This window comes from Astatotilapia calliptera, chromosome 4, assembly GCF_964374335.1.
Source record: "Astatotilapia calliptera chromosome 4, fAstCal68.1, whole genome shotgun sequence".
Lineage (NCBI taxonomy): Eukaryota > Metazoa > Chordata > Actinopteri > Cichliformes > Cichlidae > Astatotilapia > Astatotilapia calliptera.
Window position 1 is genome coordinate 5,544,549 of NC_137425.1, and position 12,173 is coordinate 5,556,721.

At 39.3% G+C, this 12,173-nt stretch overlaps 2 protein-coding genes across 4 annotated transcripts; one reads left to right on the forward strand and one right to left on the reverse strand.

Moving 5' to 3' along the window:
- Positions 1 to 1,214: 1,214 nt before the first annotated feature.
- cd2bp2 (CD2 (cytoplasmic tail) binding protein 2) lies at positions 1,215 to 8,138 on the reverse strand. The gene is made up of 7 exons (XM_026164189.2): positions 8,054 to 8,138; positions 7,644 to 7,722; positions 6,538 to 6,667; positions 3,393 to 3,550; positions 2,631 to 3,195; positions 2,469 to 2,554; positions 1,215 to 1,755 (listed from the first exon to the last, which is right to left on the reverse strand). The coding sequence occupies exons 2-7, from the start codon at positions 7,716 to 7,718 to the stop codon at positions 1,645 to 1,647; spliced, it is 1,125 nt and encodes a 374-aa protein (XP_026019974.2). The 5' UTR covers positions 7,719 to 7,722; positions 8,054 to 8,138; the 3' UTR covers positions 1,215 to 1,644.
- On the forward strand, positions 7,488 to 12,173 carry pheta2 (PH domain containing endocytic trafficking adaptor 2). Of its 3 annotated transcripts, XM_080300129.1 has the most exons (5): positions 7,488 to 7,773; positions 8,130 to 8,209; positions 10,537 to 10,625; positions 10,718 to 11,018; positions 11,308 to 12,173. In XM_080300129.1, exons 2-5 carry the CDS (start codon positions 8,194 to 8,196, stop codon positions 11,709 to 11,711), a joined length of 810 nt encoding a protein of 269 aa, XP_080156255.1. In that variant the 5' UTR covers positions 7,488 to 7,773; positions 8,130 to 8,193; the 3' UTR covers positions 11,712 to 12,173. The 3 variants fall into 3 exon arrangements, with proteins under 3 accessions (XP_080156255.1, XP_026019976.1, XP_026019975.1); XM_026164191.2 differs by lacking the exon at positions 8,130 to 8,209 and having other exon boundaries at positions 7,662 to 7,773; XM_026164190.2 differs by lacking the exons at positions 7,488 to 7,773; positions 8,130 to 8,209 and adding an exon at positions 9,207 to 9,558.

The following is a 12,173-nucleotide window of genomic DNA, read 5'->3' on the forward strand; positions in this document are numbered from 1 at the left end:
TGCAACACCTTGATTCCTTTCTTTTTCAGCCATTCGGTGATAGATTTGCGGCTGCATTGAGACTACTGTCCTGCTGTATGACCCAGTTAAGCTTTAACTCTCCTCAGATTTGTCTCTAGAAAACTTTAGTGTATAGTGTTCATGGTCCACTCAGTGACTAACTCCTGATTCATGGAAAGCTTCATAACTGTGAATATTTTAATGTTTTCCACTTGTGAATAATATTTCTCACTGTAAAATAATAAACTTCAAATTGTTTGGAAACAGTCATATATCCCCTCCCAGACTGACTGGCACGCAACGATTGTTTCTCTAAATAATTTGCAGATGTATTTCCTCCATGGAATTACTTGGGGACCAGCAAAACTGCCAAAAAGTTCTGCTTTGAGTCAGCAGTGGGCTGTTACTTACCCTCTTAATTTATTCATTCTGGAATAAAGAGTCGAAACATTGACTCTACATAAGTGATTTTGTGCGTGACTACATCTATGAGTACATATGTTTGTGTAGATATAGGTCGATGTATGTATATATGAATGAGCTGTATAGCTTGTATACATATTAATGCATTGGTGCAATTTACATCTCGATATATGTAGGCCATAAGTTTTGTTGAAAGGAAGATGAATGTTGCAGTCATTTATTTAACAATAAGAAGGGGGAGGGTTATAGCTTATACTTCTTTATACTCCCTTTTTTTTAAACATAAAATGCATAAAAGTTGAGTCCCTTACATTCAATTAAAAGCCAGACCTCATCTGTTTAAAAGCCTGGAAACATTCACAAATTCTGCTAAGAATAGTGGTCAAATATCAAGCCAGAATTATTCCAGTAGCTTGTTGATGGCTACCAAAAGCATCTGGTTGAGGTCCAACTTGCTAAGGAAAGTTTAGCAAAATATTAGTGGGTTGTATGTATGTTTGTCTGTATGTATACTTTTGACCTTGTGTGGATTAGACAAAATCCAAAATAAATTCAAACATGTGCACCCAGTTGTTCTTTTTCAAAGACATTAAAGATGTATGCTGTCTAATCATTCGACCTTGGAAAAAGAATAGTTCCAAGAATCAATTAAAATCCCCAAATTACCATGACATTCACACCCATGAGTGGATGTAAACTCTTGACCACAACTGTATCCATCTGTGGAACCAGTGAGGATGCTTTCACACACTGCTTCTTCTTTTTGGCTTGTTTTAAATAATGACACTCTGTAATATGTGATTTTTTTTATTATGTCCAGACAGTAAAACCTTATCATTTAAAGAGGGTGTACCTTTTTTTTTTTTTTTTTACCATGGTTATAAGTGTAAAATACTCTACAATAACTGAATAATTCAGTCTCTCAAAATGTGCTACATGTACCGTCAACTGGAAAGGCTATTTAAACTTTCAGCACATGTCAAGAAAGAAATAAAACACAGTGAGCTTAAAATTGAGTCATCTGATTCTAAGATTAACAGAAACATGTCAGATTACTTCACCACATACATCATTTATTTAAAAAAAAGTGTACAGAAAACAAAACCAGTGTTAAAATGGCAGATCTGAAACCAAAGCCCTAAAAAAAAACATGAAAAGGCTGAGAATTGATTGTAGCTGAAACATAATATTATCTTCAAAGTTTTCAATACTCGATGTAAATCATGTATAGAGTTCAAAGTCCAGTCTCTTGGAGCTGTAGAACTGCGATCCCTCCTGGTCCACCCTCCTACAGTAAACACCACTGCTGAAATAGCCTTCATCCACCCAGTCCTGGAAAGACACCAGAAGATAAGATATTTCAAATTTCAAAGCTGAATGTCATTAGTGTTTTTAAAATTCCTTAAACCTAAAAGCTCTTAACTCTATGAGGTTCATTATTACATTGCTCTAGATCCACAACAAACACCTTTACAATTAGGATAATGTACAGTATAAGATGCTATAATCTATTCATTAATTTTCTGCCTCTTATCAGCCGAGACACCCTGACCTCCTCTTCTCAGCCACCTGCTCCAGCACTTCTAGGGGGGAAACCCTCCCAAACAGTCAACCTCACCCTATCTCAGCCCCCTTCCAAAAAGGCTCATTTCTGCTACTTCTATCTGTGATGTCATTCTTTCAATGACTACCCAAAACCATAGCTGAGATTAGGAGCATAGACTGACCAGAGAATCGACACCTTCACACTCTGTCTTCAACACAATCGATCAGTACAGTGTCTGCATTACTGCAGATGCTGCAACAGTCTGAGATACTTCGAGCAGCAACACCTCCCCAACACGGAATGGACACTCCACCCATTCCCAGTTGGAAACCCAGGCCTCAGATTTAGAGGATGAAAAGATTTTTGGTCTAAAAAGATTCGATTACCGTTATCGATGGCCAGAGAGGGAACCATTTCCCTTCTGATTATTTTAAACAGTCACCTACAAACACTTAACAGAAGTCCTGTTATTCAATTTCAAGTAGTTTTAGGAGAGTACCTGCATCTGCTGGCTTGTGAAAGGGCCGTAGACTTCTGAATTATCCTTATTTTCCCACTTGTACTCCCACATCACTTCATCGCTCACTGGATGGAAGGCAAAATGGGATTAAACCAAAAATACAGTCTTTGAAAATTAAAGCAGATAAAATAACTAAATTACCTCTATTATTGTCATCTTTGTCCTCAGCTGTTTCACCATGCTTCTCATCAAACTTGTCAGCAAACATGTCAAGCTCATCTCCTTCCTCCTCCTCACCCCCCACCGCTGGCCGCTTGCTAGTCATGCTCTTTAACATGTAGGCCAGTTTTTCGTAGGTTTGCTGATAGATTTCAAACATCCCGGATCCAACCAGTCGGTCAGCTAGCGCTGTGAGCCGATCAAGCTTTTCTTTATCCCCTTTGGTCTCTCCTGTGGATTTTTCTTCTTCCCGCAGCTTTCCCTTCTTCCGTCCTCCAAGGCCTCCTAACCGACGGAGCGCTGTAGCGACTGTTTCTCCAGGCTGCAGTAGTTCGATGACAGCTTCAGTGAGCTGGTGCTGTGTGAAGGATGCCAGTGGGTCCTCTGGAGGCTCTGCCTCTTCCTCCTCCTCCTCTTCTTCTTGGTCTGCTTGCTGTTCTTCTCTCTGTTTTTCTTCCTCTGCCTCGTCCTCATCACCTGCTCTGCGTGTCCTTTTGGCTCCAAGACCTTTCTTCTTTTTTTTGAAAGGCTGCTCTCTTATTCTCACCTGAAGAAAGAAGAGACTTTTATTACTGAACACTGTTTAAAATATGAAGCACCTGTCACCAAAATGAGATTACAAACTTGTGAAATACAAAGACACCAACACTCAAAAGCAGATTTCGGGCTGAAAAAAGCAGACAAAAAAATAAAAACAGTGAGAGAAAGAATAAACAGTGGTGTAATACAAAGGAACTCAATTACCCAGTCAATGTTATCAAGCCAGTTGTCTCTAATCTGTTGCTCCTTTTTGATGAAATAGTTCCCCTCTGAGTCAAAGTGTCCTTCTTGCATCTCCTCTTCCAGGTTGAAAGGAGTAATAGAAACTCCCTCATCAAAGTCAATGGTTGCTCCCTCTTGACCTGAAAACACAGTTGGCATAGTCGTATTAACCAACTACTCACAAATGATGCTTACGGGTTTTTTCCTGGATTAAAGCGGGTCTTTGGCAAAGCAGTATGTATGTGTTGCTATATTTGCATTTTGTTATTTATGACCATTTATTTCACTTGTGATTTTCCATTGGCTGTGACTAAAAACCCACTGGGGTGCTGCCAAAATTCGCTCTATGTAGGAAAACCCCTGATTGAGCCAAAACAACATCTTTCACTTGCATAGGACAGAAATCAGAGAATTCAGCACCCCTTCTCGCTAAAATGGGTTTGATTTCTTTAAAGTGGGATTAGGTAGGGACACATAATTAAGCACTTTAATCTTGATCAGGACTTTGGATTCCCACAATTAAATGAGTATAATCCTGTGATATTTAGAATACATGCTCCAACAGTTAAAACCTTGACTACCTAACCACATGTGTGAATGTACCACACAAACTGAAATTACCTAGATGTAGTCTGGATGACTAAAACAGTGTTAAAAGACAGATATACAGGGTGGGCCATTTATATGGATACAGCGTAATAACATGGGAATGGTTGGTGATATTAAAGTCCTGTTTGTGGCACATTAGTATATGTGAGGGGGCAAACTCCTCAAGATGGGTGGTGACCATGGTGGCCATTTAGAAGTCGACCATCTTGGATACAACTTTTGTTTTTTCAATAGGAAGAGGGCCATGTGACACAGCAAACTTATTGGTGATGTCACAAGAAAAACAATGGTGTGCTTGGTTTCAACGTAACTTTATTCTTTCATGAGTTATTTACAAGTTTCTGACCACTTATAAAACGTGTTCAATGTGCTGACCATTGTGTTGGATTGTCAATGCAACCCTCTTCTCCCACTCTTCACACACTGATAGCAACACCGCAGGAGAAATGCCAGCACAGGCATCCAGTATCCGTAGTTTCAGGTGCTGCACATCTCGTATCTTCACACCATAGACAATTGCCTTCAGATGACCCCAAAGATAAAAGTCTAAGGGGGTCAGATCGGGAGACCTTGGGGGCCATTCAACTGGCCCACGACGACCAATCCACTTTCCAGGAAACTGTTCATCTAGGAATGCTCATGACCTGGCACCCATAATGTGGTGGTTCACCATCTTGCTGGAAAAACTCAGGGAACGTGCCAGCTTCAGTGCATAAAGAGGGAAACACATCATCATGTAGTAATTTCAAATATCCAGTGGCCTTGAGGTTTCCATTGATGAAGAATGGACCCACTATCGTTGTACCCCATATACCACATCAAACCATCACTTTTGTTGGTCCAACAGTCTTGGAGGGATCCATCCAATGTGGGTTAATGTCAGACCAATAGCGTTGGTTTTGTTTGTTAACTTCACCATTCACATAAAAGTTTGCCTCATCACTGAACAAAATCTTCTGTGTGAACTGAGGGTCCTGTTCCAATTTTTGTTTTTCCCATTCTGCAAATTCTGTGCGCCGATCTGGGTCATCCTCGTTGAGATGCTGCAGTAGCTGGAGTTTGTAAGGGTGACATTTGTGAGTAGCTAATATCCGCCGAAGGGATGTTTGACTAATGCCACTCTCCAGTGACATGCGGCGAGTGCTACGCTGTGGGCTCTTGCTGAATGAAGCTAGGACAGCCACTGATGTTTCTTCTTTAGTGACAGATTTCTTGCATCCACATTTTGGCAAATCCTACACTGAACCAGTTTCACGAAACTTAGCAAGCAGTTTGCTGACTGTAGCATGGGAGATGGGTGGTCTCGCAGGGTGTCTTGCATTGAAATCTGCTGCAATGACCCGGTTACTGCGTTCACCAGATATCAACGCAATTTCGATCCGCTCCTCACGTGTTAACCTCTTCGACATGTCAATGGCTGCGAACACAGAGAAACTTGTAAATAACTCATGAAAGAATAAAGTTATGTTGAAACCAAGCACACCATTGTTTTTCTTGTGACATTACCAATAAGTTTGATGTGTCACATGGCCCTCTTCCTATTGAAAAAACAAAAGTTGTATCCAAGATGGCCGACTTCTAAATGGCCACCATGGTCACCACCCATCTTGAGGAGTTTGCCTCCTCACATATACTAATGTGCCACAAACAGGACTTTAATATCACCAACCATTCCCATGTTATTACGCTGTATCCATATAAATGGCCCACCCTGTACATGCTCCAACAGTTAAAACCTTGACTACCTAACCACATGTGTGAATGTACCACACAAACTGAAATTACCTAGATGTAGTGTGGATGACTAAAACTGTGTTAAAAGACAGATATACAACAAAAATAAACTGTTTGGCACTGTAGAATTGCATTTGCACTGCATTTCGTTGCCCTGTACCTGTGCATGTGCAATGACAATAAAGTTGAATTCTATTCTATTCTAGAAGGTGTCCCGCTTGTCCCTCAGAGTGACTCATCATTTGGTGTTTCGAAATGCTTTGGGTTTAGCAACTAATGTTAACAAAGTAGAAGTTATATGCAAAGTGCTGTGTGTCTGCACTTTAAAGCAACACAACTAACTAAAAAGACAGTACGACCAATGCATGAAGGCCAAGTAAAACAAGGCAATGCTCAAGTGAATCCTCCAAAATTTGCTCAGATAACACAAGGGTGTACGATGTGTCTCTGTAACTGTTCAGCTGACAAAGACACACTGAAATCACCAGTCAACTAAAACTCATTTGGCCAAAAATGACTGTCAACTTAACAGACCTATGATATGTTATCCCCTTCAGCAATTACTTTTCCAAAGTGGCACTACCTCTACTATACGCAAAACATTCCAGGGGGAAATAAAAGGAATCATAATATCTCATAAAATCCAAATTCTAAGAAATCAAACTGTCCCTTTAAAGAAATAAAGGGACAGTTCTAAATTTGACTCAATGTGGGGGAAATAAACATGTGAAGAGTAAACAGGACCACTTAAGAGTTACAGATACAGCTTAAATAATCAACATACCCTCAACATCATCACTGTCTAAAATATTATATTTGCTGCTGTTTGTGTCCTCTCCTTCATCCTCTTCATCGCTGTCAAGGGAATGTTTACCCTTAAACCTGGAGCCTGGTCCGCTGACAGCTTCACAACTCTATTTCGAGAGTAGAAGAAAAATAAAAATAACACAAATATTTCACCAAGTGAATTGAAATGACATAAAAAAGATGTATTGACTACTCCTATTTCATCAATTAGTTTTTGAAAAATAAACAAAACAGACACACACACAGAGTAGTGTGCTTTTAATGGTTTCGTCCAAAGAAAAAAATAAATAAAAAGGCTCTAACATTTTATTAAATGTGCCAAAGCACACGAAAAACTCTCTCAGTTAATGCTGCTTCTGCTGTGGTCAAATTGAATTCTTCGGCCACCAAATATAGTCTTTACTAGAGTAAAGGTTATTTGCTTATACGATGCATCTGTGTTTTTAGGATGACTATGAACTACAAATGACTGAGGTTTTTAATGTCATCAATTATATTTGCTGTACAATAATTCCATCCTGGGAAAGAACAGCTCAAAAAAAGCCGTTAAAAGCCCAAATTTAGCATGACATTCACGCCCTGACTGTATGTAAACATCTGCAGCTTTGCACTTGCTTTGAGCATCTCTGGTACAGATGCTTATGTGGCGTTAAGCTGTCTCTTTAGAACATGTTGCTAACTAGTTTGTTACATCAAAAGCTGAAACACTGCTAAATGACCACACATTTGCGTTTTTCAATACACTAAATACATAATAGATAAACACAGGCCAATATGTTGACATCAGATTATTTCACTCTACGAAAGTTAGTGTTAGCACCACCTAACTTTCTATTATTATTGACTATATACACAACTGTATGCATGACACTGACAAATACTTCAGAGCTAAATTTCGGTAACTGACTTATACTGGCGCATTATTATGCCATTTTAACATTGGAGATATCGAAAGTACGTATGTGATGCTTGGCTGTAAACAACTAGTAAGAATCTAATTGCACTACAAAATAATTATTGCTAACCTATGCCACCACAGCAGTCTATACTTTTTAAATAACCGTGTAAAGAAGACAGCATTACCTTTTTATTCGGGACATCGTCTTCGAGGTCAAACTCTCCGTTGCCATCCTCAAATGTTACTTTTCTTTTCGACATGGTGCTACAGGAGGAAAAACAGTGACTCTTTTATTCCCGTGAAGTGGAGGTGAAGGTGAGCTGTGATGTTACTTGAGCAGTTTTATGAAACTTTTAAGGCGCGTAGCCCTGTAACGTTGTAATAATTAGCCCTGAACATGCAACTCAGGTTAGCTCTGTGGCTAACATGTTAGCCAAAAACATGAGCTACAAACCACATGCAAATATTACATCTCAAAACGCCTTTGTAGATGTGAAATAACATTTACTGAGTATAATGTTTGCACGCTATAGGTGAAATATGAAAAAGAATCTATTAAAATAATGTTTTGCTGTAAAATGATGTAAAAACTTGCCGAAAATTATTCAAACGACGTTCGTTTTCGACTCAGTTTCTTCTTTTCATGTTTTCACGTTGTCGTTAACAAACAGCGATACGGCGCACTACCGCCACCAGCTGACGAGGAGTATGAATTGGCTTGTATTGTCTTGATGCATGCTCAATCATCCAGGTAAGTAAAAATCCCAAAAGTTGATTCTGTTTACTTAATCATCCACTGAAAACGCTAGATGAACAGAATCAGCTTTTGGGGAATTGGATCGTATATTTCAGAAATACGTGTATTACAGACGTATATAGTGAGTTGTGTGTGAGGCTGGACAATTAGAAAGGAGAAAAGAACTTGTTACGATTGGTTAGGCAGAGAGGTCGGGCTGGATGGGATTTAGTTGTTAAAGATAGAGATAGAAAAGTACTAATGAGTAAAGAGAAAGTTCTTAGACTTAGAGGTGGCGATGAAGGAAGAAAATGCGTGAGATAGGAGAATAGTTAGTGAAAGTCAGTAGGAGCAAGACAGAATACATGTGTGTGAATCAGAGGCGGGTGTAACAGTGAAGCTCCAAATGCTAGAGGTTGTGAAAGTGGATGGGTTCAAATACCTGGGATCAACCATCCAAACTAAAGGACAATGCTCTAAAGAGGTGAAAAAGAGAGTGCAGGCAGGGGAGTGTTGGTGGATACAAGTGTCCGGGCTGATGAGTAACAGAAAAAAAGCAGCAAGAAAGATTTACAAGGTGGTAGTGAGAGATGCCATGATGTGAAGACTGTGGCACTTACAAAAATACAGGAGGCAGCGATGAATATCCAAAGTATATAAGACATCCAAGGCCTTATATACCAAGAAAGGGCTCCTCAGTGTATAAGGCCTTTGATGTCTTTACACGTTGGAGCCTTTTAGATTCTAAATTCTCTGAGGGCCATAAGGATAAAAAGGATAAGTGGATGTCAAAAACAGACACAAGCAAAGAAACGATGAGCTACATTTTCAGGAGGCCATTTAATGTTTTTCTGCTTTTAGATATATGGATAAATATATACTTTTTCTGAACAAAGTTCAAGATACAAGGGACATTTGCCTCACATACAATGAGAGACTTGATCTAAACTTAACTGATATTAAGTTTAGATCAAGTGACAGAAAATGCAGAAGTGAGAGGGCTGAGCATCTCACTTCCAGGTAGCACTTCTTGTCAGTAAGGTTGGTTTCAACTGCCGGTGTATGACCCATCAGCTCAAAGCAGACTCAAGCGCAGAGGCGAGAGAATATAATGTTACCAGGGTTTTGTTACCAGGAAGTGGGTCGAGTTATTTATATTTCAACGCTCGTCCTCTTGTTCATGAGGGAGAACCGGTGGTAGTAACCTGAAACTATACATTCAAACATTGTCTGGATCTGGAGGAGAACAATCGGCTTCACGAGCAGGAATGACAGGAATCAAAGAAAATATGTGCGAATGTAATTAAGGTAAAGTCCACGCGAGAGGGCAAACTGACCCCGTGAGCGATTTATCATTGGCAGGGGTGAGTCTGAGACACCGTTTTCTATTATGTCACTGTTGTTTATAGTTACTAGACAAGAGTGTCGGATTTTGGTCGATACAATTTAGCTGCACAGCTATACACCTGTTTTCACTGTGACTGTAACTTACTTATAGAAAAAGCTCGTAATGGTTGAAAAAGCAGTATGAACACAGCAGTACAGCAGTAATAAATTTACTGTGTTGGATCTAGTTTTTACTGCTGTATATGCAAGTATTGCAGTTTTTCGGTTCCTCCGTGACATGACATGGCGAGATTATTTAGCGTGGCTTAAATGGCTTAAAATTCATTCAAATCACATTTAAAAGATATTAAAATCAAAAGCAAAAAGTTAAAGGTACACAAACCAATTAAAGTTAAATAATCTGTACACTTTTAATATTTGCAGACTGTTTCACTAGAAACAGAAGATAAAATCTGCCTTGCTTGGTTTCACTGTAATAGGGAAAACAGAGTAAGCTTGACTCTGATGACCTGAAATATCATTGCTTAATTTTTTCGAATTATTTATTTAGTTTTGAGTCCGTTTTTTGAGTTTTTTCTATTGTTTCAAAATGTTTCATTTTGTGTTGCTACGTTGTGGATGCGGTCGACTCACAGTCATGTAGAAAAATCAAAGCCTTGTGTAAAATCAGGCAGGTCATGTTAATAAATGTAACTAACCTGACACTGACTAAAAATGATGTTAGTTTTATTAGTACACATACTTTTCATAATTTTCATCAAGTATTTTTTCATTTTTATTTGTTTTCTTGAACACCTGCCTTTACTTTTTAACTTTCATGGATGTTTTGTATCATACCAACAAATCCATTTTGCTTTGACACACATAAAACAAGTACAGTAATTTAAGGGCCATGCATGTTTTGCCGTATCACTCTTCTGTCATGTGTTCGTTACATCTAGTGCAGATTTTGGTATAAATATCATCCGAATGCATCAGCGCTTTCTCCTTTTCAGGTGTTGTGATGAAGCTTCATGAGAAGATTTTAACCCATTACCTCTCGTGCACATCTCCAGTGGATAAAGAGGGATATCTCAACAAAAGGGTTTGAGATGATATACATCATAAACAATGTGAAATCACTTTTCATGTGCAAATACAATCTTTTGACTTCATTTATCTTAAATGTCCCCGTAGAAAAAACGAAATGACACCTACCACCGGCGGTGGTTTGTCCTGAAGGCAAACTTGCTTTTTTACCAGGAGCGCCCAGCTGACAGACACCTGCTGGGTGTCATTGTGCTGGAAGGGTGTGCTGTTCAGCACTCGGAGACCGATGGACATTTTACCTTCTCCCTGGTGTTTGGGCCTGGACTCAAAACCTACAGATTTGCAGCAATAGATCGCCAGGGTCAAGAGAGTTGGGTGAAAGCTCTCCACTCAGCCAGCCACTGTTACCTCTCCATGGTGGTGAAAGACCTAGCGAGACAGTATGAAGGTGTGTTAGGAGTACTGCCACCTATACATCAAATTCTCATGTGTTTTTTGCTTTCAATCAGCCATTTTTATATGTTTTTAATCTATGGTTTGCCCAGCACTTAAACAGCTCACTGAGCTTTTAAAAAATATATAAAAATAGAATAGTCTGGTTTGATTACAGCAAGTTATTTCCCCTAGTCCTGAAATATCACAGCACATAACCTGAATGTAAAATTTAACTGTTGAAATTTTTACACTTTATATATACAAGCAGGGTTCTCTGTTCATATTTTGGTTTCTATTCACAGAAGCTAAGCGGCAGCAAAGCCTGGGTGAGTCCCACCCCTCTGTCAGTGCCCTCAAGCTGCCCACAAACAGCTTCTTATTCACCACAATGCAGCAAACAGCAGTAGTCAGAGAGGGGAGGAGCTTCAGTGCCAGCACCCTTTTACAAGCACCTTCCATACCAGCTAAAGTAGTGGCAAAAAAATCCCCCAAACTCTGGACCAGGAGACATGCTTGTGTCACACCTCTTAATGGACCAGCACCTTTGTATGGGGAGTGGCCTTTGGTGGGATTTGACCTGTTCGAGGATTTTAGCAAACTCCATGATTATTATGGCCAGGAAGTGAAGAAAGTGCGAGAGGACTGGCTGAAAAGTCGTCAAAAAGAAGAGGACCACACTGATCAAGATCTTATTGACCTGGGGTGAAAGAAAAAAGAGTTTAGTGTTTCCTTAGGAGGAACTGAGATGGGGTGAGTCATGTGTGTCAAAGAGGAAGCGAGCCTGTTTTAGTATTTTGACATTTTTGGCAGACACCTGACATCTGTCTGATCAACGCCGGTCATTTTTTAGATTAGCTTTAAACTCTTTGCAGAAAGTTCAGATTTTCTAGATTCTGTGAAGAAAACACACTGGAATGTAAAGCAGGGTAGATGCTGTTCAAAGGGGCCTTTTCTTTTTATATTTTATGGCAATATTTTACACCTGTGATTTTCTTGCTGTGGGATGCCCACCATGATGCAGTGTTAAATAAAAGAGTATTATATGAAATTCACTGTACGATCAAATAAAACATGTCTATTGTTTTTTTATGACTTGTAACTGGTTCGTTGGCATGTTGACACACAACTTTGATGCACAAAATACAAATAAACATAACTCCTAAGAGCC